Raw genomic sequence first — 16402 nt, forward strand, 5'->3', positions numbered from 1 at the left:
CAGGTTTTTATACATTTTTAAATATGTACTTTAAAATAATAATAGGAATACAAGGGCTCTTCATTATGAAAGTATTTGTTATCCAGCTAGGTGCAATGGCATATGCCCACAATCCTAGAAGCCAGGGAGGCTGAGGCAGGAGGATGACAAGTTAGCAAACTTGCAAGGTTCTGTCTTAAAATAAAAATCAAAAAATTCGGGGTGTGGGTCTGTGGTAAATCTCCCCTGGGTGCAATTCCCAGTACTAGAAGAATTTTTCTGATCCCAATGCCAGCAACTCTAAGGTGGCTAAGGGAGCAAAAGCCATCATGAAAGGACATTTACTAACGTGCTGATCACTAAATGCTAATCACACAAAATTTCTCAACTTGATTAACAACAGCAGTTTCTCTTGCTTGTTGTAAGAATCCATACTACAAATACATTTGCAAGTTCATTCCTTCAACAAATATTTACCACCTTCTAAGGCTTGTCAAACACTGTTCTCAGGGTACCAGCAAGGTCCAAAGTAAAAGGCCAAACAGAGAACCTGAGAACTTTCATTTTCACCCCCATTTGGCCTTGGCCTTCTTACTCTCCTACCAAGTTTTACACACCTAGAACCTAAAAGCAGCATTCCAAGGCTCACATCAAGTCATTATCAAAAACAATTACCCTAGGGAGGAATCATCCCTTGGATACATTTGATAAAATCATGATCTCCTGTTTTTAAGTAGGCAGAGATCCCCTTATCAAGAACTCTCAGTCAAGGCACTAGTTTTAACAATGGTGACGATTTTTACACTGCCCAAAGTGGGGTTAAAAACTTTCAAGGATTGCTTTGCCTGGGATTTAGAGACCAGAGGCTTGCGATATTTTAGAAATTATATACTAGATTTTGCATGTACTATAGTTTTTCTCAGGTTAAAGTCCATACCTTCATGGGATTCTCAAATTTGGTCAACTAAAAAGAACAGCTGTGAATAAGAACAGCTCCCAACAGTTGAATAGTTCAGCTTTTGAGGGACAAGACCAGGTAGTCACTGCTAGGTCATCTGAATTGAAACCCAGCTGTCCTGACCCCTAGGCCTGTGCTCTCAATGCCCGAGTTCTTTGAAGGCTTCACCTAGAGTGGAGAACTGGTGGCCCTGGTGAGCCTCAATGACCAGACACAGGAAACAGATGAGCTGCCTATCTTTCTAGCAATTGGGCTTAAATAAACTCCTGGCTGAACACTTCCTCTGGGCCATACTCTGCTTCCTATTCTATTTCTGGGTGAAATTTGCTTTCTGCATTGGAATATTACTTAACACTAAAAAATAACAAGATCATAGCATTTGCAGGCAAATGGATGGCATTAGAGCAGATTATGCTAAGTGAAGTTAGCCAATCCCTAAAAAACAAATGCCAAATGTCTTCTCTGATATGAGGGGGATGACTCAAAATGGAATAGGGAGGAAGAGCATGAGAAGAAGACTACCACAAAATAGGGAAGACAGGTGGGAGGGGAAAAGAGGGAGAAGGGGAGTTGCATGGAAATGGAAGGAGAACCTCATTGTTATACAGAATACATATATGATGTAGTGATGAGAAAACGAAAAAAAAGTGTCTCACATTAGATTGGATAAAGAGGAAGAATGGGAGAGGAGGGGAAAAGTAGGGGGGATAGGAAGGGCAGAAGAATGGAATAGACAATATGATTGATGTATGTATATTCCATGTATGTTATTATGTCAAAATGCATTCTGCTGTCATGTATGACTAAAAAAATAAAAATAAAGTGTATGGTATAAATTAAAAAAAAAACCTGGTGAAAGAATGGACAAAAGACCAGAATAGACACATTTCAAAACAAGACATACAAATGGCCAACACACATGTGGAAAAAATGCTCAACATTACTAATCACCAGGGAATGCAGGTCAAAGCCATATGAGGTATCATCTAACTGCAGTAAGAATAGCCATGATCAAATTTGTGAAGTAGAGCACCCTCGCACACTGCTACTGGGAATGTCAACTTCTGCAGCCTATCATAGGAGACAAAGGGGAAGTTCCTGAGAACTAAAAGCAGGTCTGCCCTATGATCCAATGACCCCACTCTGGATATATATGTAAAGGAAACAAAATCAGTTCATCAAAGAAGTAGCTCTCCTCCTGTGTTTAATGCAGCACCTTTCACAATAGACAAGATGTGGCATCAACCTACAAGTCCAAGAGATGAATGCACAAAAAGTGGTATACACAAAATTAATGATATTTAGTATAAAAAGAAGGAAATCTGGTCATTTATGATATCATGGGTGAACATGGAGGATAGTGCATTAAATGAAATAAGTCAGGCACACAAAGAAAAGCACCATATAATCCTCACTCATGTGTGTAACCTAAAAACATTAATCTCCAGAGTGGAAAGTCAGAAAGTGTTTACCACAGGTGGCCTGGTTAGAAACAATGAGGAGCCTCTTGGGGTGTTAGTTAAATGTCACATAATTACAATCAGGCAGAAGCAATAAGTTCCAGAATCTAATGTATAACACTGCAAGTACAGATAATGGTGCATATTACATTCTTTAAAAATGTGGATATTAAGTGTTCACCACAAACACAACTATTTAGGTAATGAATGCTATGGATGTATATTTTTAGACATGTTGTATCCAATAAGTATATATTTCTATATATTAATTTACCATTTTATCTAAAGAGCTAAGTTATTTTATTTGAAAATGAATATGGCTCAGAAAAGCTGTTTCTTAGTGTAGCATCCCAGGATTTCCTGTAGCACTTAAAACAAGAAAGTCTAGGATCCATGTAAAAAAACAAACAAACAAACAAAACACACTTGCTTCATGATTAAGAAAGCCTCCCTAGACAAAGATTATCTTAGAAGCAAGAGGAGGATGCAAGATGAATTAAGGACAAAAATTCAAGGAAGGGAGTAAGATGGGATCTTTCTATAGACATTCAGACACCAAGTAATGACAACTTGGTCTAACACCACAAAAATTAAGAACTCCTACAGTTTTCTAGGAGAATATTTCAATAATCTTGAATTATTATGACAAGGACTTCATACAACATCAAAGACAAAAATCCATGAAAAAATAAATTGGTTAGTAGGGCTTCATTAAAATTAATGTGTGCTCTGTGAAGGACACTGCCAAGAGATAAGCAAAAACACAAGATACAGTGTAAATCATAACATTTGCAAAAGACATCTAACAAATGGCTGTTATCCCAAATATAACAAAAACTCTTACAACTCAACAATAAGAAAAGAAGTTGACTTTAAAATGGGCCAAATATACAAGAACGTTGCCAAGGAAGATATATATATATATATATATATATATATATATATATATATATATATATATATATATGTATATATATATATGTATATACATATGAAAAGATATAACAAGTTAGCATGTAAAAAGATACTCCATATCATATGAGAAAATGCAAATTAAAACAAGCTGTCCCTCTATATCTATTAGAATGCCCTGAACCCTGAGCACCTGCAACACCAAATACCAGTGAGAATTTAGAGCAGCAAGAACTCTGATCATTCCCAAGTGGAATGCAAGTTCTACAGCCACTTTGGAATACAGTTTGGTGGTTTGTTAAAAACTAACATATTTTTATAAAATGATCCAACAATCATGTTTCTTGCTATCTACCCAAAAGTGTTAAACACTTGTGTCCATACACACAAAAACTGGCACAAGAATATTTAGAGCAGCTTTATACATAACTGTCAAAAATTGGGAGTAATCAAGGTGTCCTTCAGTAAGGGAATGGGAAAATAAACTACATCTAGACAACATAATGTTGTGATTAAGCACTGAGAAGATGTGACCTATCAATCCAGAGAAATAATAGAACTTTAAATGTTTATTACTACCTAAAAAAAGCCAATCTGAAAAGTCTACCTACAATATGCTTCAACTATATGACATTCTGGAAAAGGGGAAAAAATATTGAGATAGTAAAAAAAAAACCCAAATAATTAGTTGAAACTTCTCTTCTTCATATTATAAGAGTGGATATATGTCACATACACATATGTATATGAATTTACAACAAGAATGAACCCCAATGTAAACTAAAGATTTTGAGTGACTGCAATGGATATTGGGGGATTGGGGTACCATGGATTGAAAACAGGGACATTCAAACATTCAGCCACACCGGCAGCCCTATTTTGTATTTTATTTAGAGACAGAATCTCACTGAGTTGCTTAGTACCTCACCATTGCTAAGGATGGCTTTGAACTAAGAATCCTCCCGAGTGAGCCTCCCGAGCCACTGTGATTACAAGCGTGCTCCACCACCATGCTTGGTGATTGCAATCTATTAATGTACATTCATCCATTAGAATAAATGCACTACTTTGGTGGGAGATATTGATAATGGGGGAGTAACACAGAAAGTCTCAGTATCTTCTTCATTTTCCTGTGAACCCAAAATTCCTATAAAAAGATTAAATTTCCTTTAAAAATAAGTACAATTTTTGGAAACATGATTGAAGCCTTGTTTTGTGTTGTTGTTCTTGCTGCTGTTTGTTTTGTTTTGTTTTGGTACTAGGGATTGAACCAAGTGGCATTCAACCCTTGATCCACATCCCCAGCCCTTTTTATATTTTATTTAGAGACAGTGTCTTTCTATGTTGCTCGAAGCCTTGCTAAGTTTCTGACACTGGCTTTGAACTTGTGATGCTCCTGCCTCAGCTTTCTGAGAAACATAGGATTACATGCTTGTGCTACTGTGCCCAGTGGGCTAGTTCTTAATATTCCCCAACCCGAACTGAAGACTGTCATTCTAAGTGAAATAAGCCAATCCCAACACACCAAAGGCCAAATGTTCTCTCTGATTTGTGGATGCTAGCCCAAAACAAGAGATGTTGGGGAGGGCAATAAAAGAAATCCATTGTATTCTACAAAGGGAAACGAAGGGAGGGAGGAGGGGAATAGGAAAGACAGTAGAATTAATCAGTCATAACTTTGCTAGCCTTATATATGTATACACAATCAGGGTAACGCCAGATCTTGTACAATTACAAGAGTGGGATCCTAAATAGAATAAGTGATACTCTATGTATGTATATATAATGTATGCTAAATGTATATAATGTATATAATATAAACTGAATGAATATAATATATGCTAAAGGTCATTATCCTGTCTTATAGGACTAAACAAATTTAAAAAGTATTCCCCACCCATTCAAACCAAATTTCTAATTCGAATGCCTTCTTCAACATCTATCCTAACAGCCACAAACCATGTCATAAAAACCTGTTCTGGTGTTTGCTGACTGGCAGACATTAGCCTCTACTTCTAGGGTTTCAGAGTTTTGATAAAATGATTCCTACATGCTTATATGCCAGGGACTCTACTTTCAGATTGTTAACAACTGATTTTAAATTGGAAATAATTGATTATTTATGGGTTTTTAAATTGTTGAAAATTAAAATTGTCATTGTACTTACATATTTGCTTTTCCCATAGACATAACTCACTATTTCAACACAGCTCCTAGAATAAGGAAACATCCAGTCATTTAGTGACATCATTCTAAGTAAAGATGTAATTGTTGATCTTCTTAAACAATCTGCTAGTGGATCAGCCTCAAACTGAAATAGAATCACAAGACATAAATTACTGCTTTTTCAAAATCAACATTATCCAAGGGCATTTCCAGTGTATATTGGTGCTATTTTCTACTGAAATCTCATAATTCTAGTCTTAACAATGAGTGGCTTGGAACTTGGATTCTATCCTGAGTGATATGAAGTTTTAGTTGAGAGTTCATTAGACTGAGATGATTCCAGGGCTTCCTTCAGCTTCCTCCACAGGTACATGGAGAATTAATGTAAAAATGTTACAGAAAACTAGGAACCAGTTTAAGTTTTTAGAAAAATGAAACTAAAAAAATTTACCAATTTACAGAAACTGCTAAACAACATCTATGTTGGGTCTTTTGACTCTGGTCAAATATATTTTTTCCATTGTACTTCTACATCAGCCTATGGAAGCGCACTGCCCACACTGCTGCCATGAAACTCTGAACCTCTTCTGGTTCTCAGTGATGCCTGATTCATTAATCCTTCTTTGCTCTAATACTGTTAAAACTTTAGTCTTTGTTTTTAACATAGGTTCCTCTGCATCATTTTGATTCTATGTATTTGAGCCTTAGGAATACAATTGGGAGATCAGTCTTCCAACTGCCATGAACAAATGTCTATAATGTTAGATAAAGAGATGACATAGCTCCTATAGAAAAGTGCTCTTCATGCATATTGATTCAGTGTTTGCCTGTTGTCTCACAGAGAAAAACAGGGTTACTCAAAAGAGCAACTGTCATAGCTATAAACATGACTGCATGGGTTCCTTTGTGCATTAGTCTTTATTTGACCCCACAATGACATGAATATCTTCAAAATCCATCTTACTGACTTGTAATGTTGGAAGAGTCTTACTTCTTTCAAAGTTCTTCCTAAGAAAATCTAGGTCAAGCCTAAAACATCAGTATTTTAAGTTCTCTTTGTGCATTCTGGGATCTGAAAATTAAAACATTCCTATTGTGATCAATCCTAAGAAAATAATCAATGACAATTAGATATTTGCAAATCAGGACTATTTTCCTTAAAAAATTACTGCCTGTCCTCAGTGTTGAAATACTGAAATTCACTAGTGGATGTGTTTCTGTTCATGATAGGAGTAGCTAGCTGAGGAAGGATGCTCTGTGTTCACTGCTGGGAGTTTACACTATATCACTAACTGAGGAAGGATATTCTCCCTCATTACAATGATTTAAGCTACCAGCTCAGCAAGAGGGTCTAGGAAGAATTACCTTTCCCTATCATTGTATAATATGCACCTAGTCCATAATAGGAAAAAAATCATGATCTTTACTGTTGAGATCTTAGAAATTGGAAAATATCATGACTTGGATACCATTATCCAGCCTTCCCTCTGCAGAACACCTGCCCATCTGGAAACACCCATGAATCACTAACATAAGCCCCCTGAGATCAGCTTCCTAAGAGGTAGGGATTTGGATACAGAATCCCTCTTTCTTCTCACTGAACCACTTTTTAAATGCAGTCACTTTCTTTGCCTCAACTACTTAGTTGTCAACTTGACTGGCCAGGTGTGGGGCAAGCAGCTGGATCTTAACCCTGGTAACAATATAGAACTCTGAAATAATCTTGTCCCTGGATTCACATTTGTACAGGCAATTCAGAGCATCTCTCTTTCATTATTCCTGCATCTCCTAACATTGCAGAACCAGAAAACCTGAAATTTCTCACTCTCCTCCCCTAAAGAATACCATTTTCTCAGCCAGGTTCAGTGGCACGTGCCTGTAATCCCAGCAGCTATAGAGGCTTAGGCAGGAGGATCACATGTTCAAAGCGAGCCTCAGCAATGGCAAAGGGCTTAGCAACTCATGATACTCTTGTCTCTAACTAAAATACAAAGTAGAGCTGGGAATGTGGCTCCGTGGTTGACTGCCAAGGAGTTCAACCCTGGTACAAAAAACAACAACAACAACAAAAAACAATTTTCAAGACATTAGCCATACGCATTTTTTTTAATTAATTTTTATTGTAGGTTGTTCAAAACATTACATAGTTCTTGATATATCATAATTCACACTTTGATTCAAGTGGGATATGAACTCCCATTTTTACCCCATATACAGATTGCAGAATCACATCAGTTGCACATTGATTTACATATTGCCATTCTGGAGTCTGTTGTATTCTGCTGCCTTTCCCATCCTCCACTATCCCCCCTCCCCCCTCCCCTCCCCTCTTCTCTCTCTACCCCCTCTACTGTAATTCATTTCTCCCTTTTATATTTTCCCTCCTTTCCCCTCACTTCCTCTTGTATGTAATTTTGTATACCCCTGAGGGTCTCCTTCCATTTACATGCAATTTCCCTTCTCTCTCCCTTTCCCTCCCACCTCTCATCCCTGTTTAATGTTAATCTTCTTCTCATGCTCTTCTTCCCTACTCTGTTCTTAGTAACTCTCCTTATATCAAAGAAGACATTTGGCATTTGTTTTTAAGGGATTGGCTAGCTTCACTTAGCATAATCTGCTCTAATGCCATCCATTTCCCTCCAAATTCTATGATTTTGTCATTTCTTAATGCAGAGTAATACTCCATTGTGTATAAATGCCACATTTTTTTTATCCATTCGTCTATTGAAGGGCATCTAGGTTGGTTCCACAGTCTTGCTATTGTGAATTGTGCTGCTATGAACATAGATGTAGCAGTGTCCCTATAGTGTGCTCTTTTTAGGTCTTTAGGGAATAGACCGAGTAGTGGAATAGCTGGATCAAATGGTGGTTCCATTCCGAGCTTTCCAAGAAATCTCCATACTGCTTTCCAAATTGGCCGCACCAATTTGCAGTCCCACCAGCAATGTACAAGAGTACCCTTTTCTCCACATCCTCGCCAGCACTTGTTGCTGTTTGACTTCCTAATGGCTGCCAATCTTACTGGAGTGAGATGGTATCTTAGGGTGGTTTTGATTTGCATTTCTCTATTCAGAGACTGAACTGGGAAGTCGCTCTATCACTGAGCTACTTGCTTGCCCCTCCCCTTTTTTCAGGCAGAGATTCACTAATGTGCCTCAACTGGCCTCAAATTTGTCATCAAATTTGCCTTGAGCTGTGTAGCTGTGATTATAGGTGCACACCATGACAACAGCTAAATCTAACTTTTTAAGACAGGGTTGTCTTCTACAGAGACTACATCAGTCACCATTACCTGTCAGGTAGCACAACTCAGAAAGATGTACATGTGAACACGGAATAAGACTATGACACTTTTTCCATCTGCCTTTGCTGACCAAGAGACTATCATTGTGGTTCCTTTTGGCATACATGGCCCACATGTCATACAACCAACAAAGCATTACACTAAACTGACTATTCTCTTTTCTACCCTTGTATGCAGTGATGGCTGAGAGACACTTAAGAGTATACAAGGCTCAATGACCTTGTTTGAAAATTCCTAAAGCACTCTGAGAACGTTTAAGAACACTTGCACTAATGGGGAAGGGCAAACCTGACCCCTTTTTAAAATTTCAATTACAGATCTACACCCGACATTTCTTCTCAGTCTTTCCCCCTAAGCTCATAGTTCCTCTTTCCAGGAGGAAAAGACATTTTTAAAACAAGATGTCACAAACACCTTTCTACACTTATGCTGCAATTCTCAAATGACAAATAGCCTTTCCTCCCAACAAAAAAATAGTGATTCTGCTAGAGCCTTCCACATTACTCATCAAAAAGGACCTTGCAAATGATAATCTGTCACAAGGATTCTGGCACCAGGTGTTTTTTAAGCACCTGGGAAGTTCAAGAGTTCTCACACCTCAAAGAAGACAACTTCAAATCTGGCATTTGTGACTATTCTTCTTAAGCTAGCCTCCTAGTTTCAATTCTTAAGATACTGATGCAGGTATAGATGTCTTTTCCTTAAAGAGGTTTGTAATTATTTGCTGAGAGCCACAACCAAGTCAAGATGGTGCCTGGCACTTTGCCAGAGGGAGTGGTTTGAGAAGTAATGCCAGCAAACTATTAAGATGATATTAATTGAGTCAAGCTGTGTATACTTAAGATGATGAGGATTGCTGTAAATGGATGATGCTAAATTGAAACAGGCTGTGTATTCAGTTAGATATAAATACCTCTGCCATCCTACAATAAAATGGCTCCCGCTGTATTAACCTTCACAAGTTTCTTGTCACCCCCTGGTTATTTTGCCCAGCCAGACTGCAGCAATTATTTAGAAAAACCCCTGGGATTCACCTGTGTCCCTGTCCTAGAACTTTCTCATGGTATGGAGTTCAATGATTCTGCAGTTTGTAACTCCATCAGAGCCTTTCATATCTCCAGCCCACTCAAGCCAGCTTCTTCCAGGCTCCCCAATCCCAGAGGATGCTGCCATCATCCACCCATATCCTCTCCTTTTTCTGGCACCCAAAAGATCCACATCATCAACAAGTCCTGCCCATTGCTCTCCAAGCCAGGACACCACCATTTACATGAGTCCCATTAACAACCACCTCATTGGGTACCTTACCTCCATTTTTATGTAGACACTGCCCACACTTTGTACATATTGATAAAATAGAATTTAAAAACAGATCTCTTGTGCTGGGGATGTGGCTCAGTGGTAGAGTGCTTGCTTAGCATGCTCAAGGACCCAGGTTCAATCCCAGGGCCACAATAAAATTAAGCAAAACAAAAAAATAACACCCCCCAAAAAAATTAAACTGAATCACTTGATTAATCTACATAACACTACATGATCTCGGTAAAGTCCAATTTGTCCCACAGAACAAAGTTCTATACAAGGGGATACCTACCCGACCCTCCAATAACGGTGCAGCACTTGCCTGCTCCTACACCTCCTGCCCTGTATTCACCTTACTTCTCTAGAGAACACATCAGCCTTTTGAGATAGAATCACAACAGGCCCATCTTAAACAGTGTGTCTTTGAGCCTCCATCATCCCCTTCATTCTCCTCTCCCTGATTTGCACACAGCTCACTCCTGACATGTATATGTCAGCTTCTCAGAAGGTTTCCATGACCACACAATCTAAAGAGCCATGAGAGAGTCCCCATAACATGAAATATTATCAGAATAGATCCATCTTATCTGCCTGCTGTGAGAACCCAAGTTCCTCAATCAGGAGACTCAACTGTCCTAGCATGCACAGCCAAGATACAACTGAGGCACTAACTCCTTTTGGAGAAAATACAGAAACACTGAAGGTGGCCCACATGCCAGGGTAAGGTTGTCACTGGGCAATTCCCTTAGATGCCCATTAGAGTGCAGGGTATTTCCAGTGGCTCCACATGGCTATATTTTGGGTTCTTATAAACGAATAGAACTCTTTTCCGTATCATTCATCTGCAACTTGTTTCTAGTTGCTCCAAGTGTCTGGCTTTCTTTAAATGATCATTCTTTCATTTGTCAAAACTAGAAAGTCAACCATGTCAACTGGTGCTTCCTGGTTTACTGAGATAAGTTTTCTTATTTCTTTGTGCACACTCAAATTTGAGATTGGGGAACACATGAACTGTAAGGCTTAGCACATAACTGAAATCAAATCAAAAGTAATTAATCATTTTTACTCTTTTTGCACCAAGTACTACAGAACTAAGACTTCTAGACATGTACATTTTTCTACCTGAAGACTGACCATATTTTATTTTTATCCATCTACATGTTGAAAACTATTATAGCCACTTCTAATGCTGACAGAGTGGCCCTGCTAGAACTGTCTAATGATGCCACATTGCCCCCTACACAGGCACTTGAATGATAGATGTCAAAGAAACTACATTATTTTACATTTCTACTGCAATGTAGGAAGGTTGGTTCTACATTTCCCAAATCCTTACCAAGTTGTTAATATCTGGTTTCATTTTAGCTATCCTCATGGATGTGGAGTAGTACCTTATTTTGAGTCTCACTGGCTGATGATGTTGAACATTTTTTTATGTGCTCACTGGCCAGAATATCTGCTTTGGAGGAAGGTCTCTAGAGAAAGGTCTACTCAGATGATGTGTCCATTATTTAAACATTGGCTATCTATGTGTTGGGTTCTGTTCTTTATTTATTCTGGATACATTTTCTTTTAACACATGTTACTTGCACATATTTTGTCCTTGTCTGTCAGTTGTCTTTCCACATTTTTGACAAGATACTTTGAACAAAAGTTGTTAACTTCAAGTTCAATCTACCCATATTGTTCTTTATCACTGTGCTCTTGGTGTCCTATCCAAGAAGAATTTGCCTAATAAAGTCAAAATTTACTCCTATACCTTTAAAGAAAATTTCCCCTTTAGCTCTTACATACATATAGGTCTATTTTGAGTTAGTTCTGGAATTAAATTTGGGTAAACTCTGTGCATTGTGTGAGGAGTCAGGTGGATATCCAGTCACCCCAGCATATAATTGAGAAGACTTTTTCTCCCTTGTTTAATTATCTTGATATTCCTGTCAAACTAAGTAACTACAAAGATGAGGGCCAACATCTGGACTAAGCTCTTTTATGGTGGCCTGCAGGTCAATCATTGTGCCAGTATCACCCTGTCTCAATTATTGTCACTTTTCAATAAATTCACAGTTGGGAAAAGTGAGTTCTCCAACTTTGTCCTTTGAAGATTGCTTTGGTAAAGTAAATTGGTTATTCAAATCCACTGTCTTATCAAGGTAACACTTCTTGTGTAGGAGAAAAATTAAGATAAAAAAAGTAGCCAATGCATTGTACTTAAGTGCTGATTTTTAAAATAGCCTGACATTCACCCAAAAAATAAAAAGAGAAAAGAAATGCAGAAAAAAGATGCTGCTCTGGGCAAGCAGACCCAATAAATGGGCATCAGGGACTGAGAGACAGTAGAGCCTAGAGACCCTCTACCAGGCTGTGTAACCAGAAGAAATGAGCAGCAAATAGTTCTTATGATGCTATTTCTAGTCCTAAACTTCAACCTTCAGTGATTCAACAAATATAGGAACATCTTTTGTTTGGGCAGAAGCAGTAATCAAATTGATGATTGTGTAATATTATTTTAAAACTTAGACTTACTTTGTAAAAACAATTAACCCAATGAATTCTTTGACTACTTTCTCTTTGGTATTTCTTGCATTTTCTCAAATATCTTCAATACAAAATCATAAGTAGTTTCCATTCAGAGTACTTCATGGCTCAGGTTGGCACAGAGAGTAAAGCTGTTTTCATATGGAAGAATGGAAGGAATATAACCAGACAAGATTTCCAAACAGCAAACGGAAGAAACTGCAGGACAGGATGGAGGGCAAGCTCTGCACAATAAACAAAATGTTTCAGGGAATGAGCTCTGGGTCTAAAATACATACAAGTCAACTGGTTTTGATTCTTAATTTTAGCAATAATTTTTTATATATATATAAATGTAGATATATATATATATACACATATGTACACGTATAGATACATATATATACATACAAATATATGTAGGCATACATATGTATATGTATTATATATTTTATATTATACATATATTATACACAAACATATATATTCACATCTCAACAAATAATATAGATGTATAAAATAAGTAAAATTGCTATTAAAATTTTTTCAGAGAGAAAATAATTTTCAATTTTTAGTTGATTTAGGCTTCCTACATTGGTTATTCAATAACTGAATACTGGGGTCCATCCCTAATATCAAAATCTTATATAAATAAAATGTATATATATATATACATACAAATACACACATATTTTCTGTTGGATGGATATACCCATTTTTATATTTATATATATATCAGTTGAAGGACAGAAGTTTAATTACTTTGCAAGCAAAGGAAAAATGCAAGGGACTCTTGTCCCAGAGGCTGTGATTCTGCACATCAGGGGGAACAAAGTGTCTTTAAAGATGTGATTTCAGGTGTGCCCAGTCCTATTTCACCTCTTAATCTGGGATATAATCATTTTCTAAGTCTTCTGCTGCCATCTCCAACTCTGAATTTCTTTACTTCTGTGGTGGGTGTGTGCTCAAGGACAGATAACTGAATGGGGACAAAAAGTAATCCTGTTCCAGGTTACGGATGGGGAGAAGGGGATGGAAAATATGTTGATTTTAAAATAAGCCTCAGTGGCAGAGCATCAGTTAATTTTTTCCGTTTAATTCATACTTAACTGAACTTTAGTTGTTCATGGTAGGTGACGTATTATTAAAAAGGGCATCACTTTTATACCAGTTCAAATAGAGAAATTTCTAAAAATAATATATTAAATCTGTAGAACACTATATTTTCCACTTTATACACATTTATAGTTGTTGAAATCAATTTGATTCCTGTCCCTTTGAACAATTTGCTTCAAATTTATCTGCTCCAGAGTTCTAGAAACCGGAAAATCAACTGAAAGAACTATTTGTATTTGAGTTGGTGAGCTGACCACCTGGGAGGATAAGGAGGTGTTCCTTGGTGGAAATGTGGTGAGTGACACTCCTGAGTGAAGCAGCAGTCTGAGCCAAAGTTTAGAGGAGAATAAACAGGGTCTGTGGGAATCTGGCATGCCCAGGGCTGAAAGGTATATGACAGGTGGGGAGGGAGACGGAGCTGGAAAGAGAAGCAGATCACATACAAGACCTGATGATGCCCAAAAAACACTTGTTGAAGAAACAAAACAGAGATGGTAGGAGCCAAAGGAGGAGGTTTGGACCACATGGTTCTTCTAAGCCATTTTGTTCCCTGACAGCTGGGTAAGACACTTCTTGAGGGTTGGGATGTCCAATGTTCACTGTCCTCCCTGCTTCACTCCCCACTGGAAAATGGCTCCCTAACAACTGAAAACACAAGTAGAAGCTCCTGAGGGTGTAAGGACCCTTTGCTGGGAGCTGCCTGTGAGTTCACCACACAAAGTTAGGAACAGACAATTCTATGGTGGACCAGTCTTTCATGGAAGACAACATGCTCATGAGATGTCATAAGATGGAGTCCCTTATTCCATCAACTGCCAACCACTCTACAAGCACCAGCCCAAGAATTCCTGATGCTCAGAACCCAGTGATCTCATCTTTAGAGAACAATGGGACTGGGCCTTCTGGGGACTCCCATTGGTGGGCAGAGTAGTGGGTCAGTTCACTCTTTGCAGAGCCATAGGCCTGGTAACCAGAGTGAACCTTATGGATTCGCAAAAGGAGGACATGGGCCTCCCTGGTCGTAAGTACACCCAGTCCTTTGAGTGTGAGTGACAAACTTTCAGGGAAGACCCTTTGCATGGATGGGGGGGAGGGGGGTGCTGCCTGAATGGAGTGCTATTTAGTTAAGAGACAGACTCCTCTAGGAAACTAAGGACTCCTCAAAGGCAGAGACCATGCTCTGCCCAAGCAGAAGAGATACAATTGATGTCCTTGTCCTTAGTGAGGCTTCTTGGTGTGAATGACTGCATGGGTTTTGGACTGGGAGCCAGAAGGCCTGACTTGAGTCTGGGCAGGTCTGGCCCCTCTACACCTAGTGTTCCTTATCTAAAAAAGGCTAAAGGGGTCTCTTATGTGCCCTTTAAATATACCTTTGACTGAATCAGGAAATTATTAGGCATGTCTTTGAGAAGGGTGGGAAGGAATGAGAGGATGAATGAGACAAATCCAGGAGAGGAATGAGACACAGTTCAGGTCCCAAGCTAGAGCTCTCAGTCAGCTTGCCTTTTTTTTTTTTTTTGTTTTTGTTGTTGTTTTTTTACTGCCTCAGCGTGGGTCCCATGGTACTTCGGATTGTTGGGGCTCTGCACCGTGATAACTGGTGGCTGCATGCTGGTACTCCACTGGAGGAAGAACCTGCGGAGGAGACAGCGTGCCCAGCAGTGGGTGGAGGTGATGAAAGCTGCCACATTTAGTTACAGCCCACTGCTGTACTGGGTCAACAAACGACGCAGATATGGCATGACGGCCACCATCAGAATAGATCCTCCCCGGGCTCTTGCCTATGCTGATATTGAACTCGAAATTCCGGATCTTCCATCGGAGCCACACCCCCCTGAAGACAGGCATCATGCCTTCAGAGGCAGCAGCCCTGAGGCAGAAGCCCCTGTTACCCTCCAACCTGCTCTGGTGGTCCCACAGCAGCCCTCACCTAAGGGGATGCCAGAGCGCCAGACCCCATCGCCCTTCCCGATTATCTTTCCAGAGATCCCCTCTGCCCCTCCCCTCCACACCCTGAACTTTCCTCGCATGCTATCCCACTCGGCCTCCTACCCCTTTTTCAAGGCTCCTGAAAGGGAGGTCCACTTCTATTCCCTTTCTGCACTGCCACAAGGGCTGAACTGACCCAATGTGTAGACTTTTACTACAGGGTTGAAGCCTCCTCTCACTGAAAGGGAGAGTTTCAGGGGCCAGGTATTAGAAAAAGGAGTCAAAGACTGTGATCCTGATACACAGGTCATATAACCTTATAGACGTTACATAGTAAAGTTTTTTTGAAAAATCAGAGTCATTGCGTCTCATTTGCCAGTAAGAAGGCAACATCCTTCCCCAGTGTGATGGTGGCACAAGTCTCACCAATACAATGAGAACTGGAGGCTGGCTCTGAAGAGACACATTGAGCCAATAGTTGTGGATGAGCTCAATTCCCTCCAAGTATTCAATGTGTTCAAGACCCCGGGCTAGGTCCGCAAAGGCACTGCTCTTCTGCAGGATGGGAAGTAAAATTGCCACAAGAGTAACAGTTGCCAATGGCACACGGCTACAGCAGTCAACAGTGGCTACGCCACTGGCCAAGCAAGTCATCGTGAGGTCAGTGAACCACACCACACTATGTGCTGACTGGGTGATACCTATGATGTATCGATTCTTAGCTGGTTTTTCTCTACATGATTTCTAACAGAACAACACTGC

The 16402-nt window shown here is 39.2% G+C and overlaps 1 protein-coding gene across 1 annotated transcript; it reads left to right on the top strand.

Moving 5' to 3' along the window:
* The first annotated feature begins 14695 nt into the window (after nucleotides 1-14695).
* LOC143397934 (testis-expressed protein 38-like) lies at nucleotides 14696-15835 on the top strand. The gene is made up of 2 exons (XM_077110073.1): nucleotides 14696-14732; nucleotides 15261-15835. The coding sequence occupies exons 1-2, from the start codon at nucleotides 14696-14698 to the stop codon at nucleotides 15833-15835; spliced, it is 612 nt and encodes a 203-aa protein (XP_076966188.1).
* The last annotated feature ends 567 nt before the right edge of the window (nucleotides 15836-16402 follow it).

Source organism: Callospermophilus lateralis, chromosome 1 (genome assembly GCF_048772815.1).
Source record: "Callospermophilus lateralis isolate mCalLat2 chromosome 1, mCalLat2.hap1, whole genome shotgun sequence".
NCBI lineage: Eukaryota > Metazoa > Chordata > Mammalia > Rodentia > Sciuridae > Callospermophilus > Callospermophilus lateralis.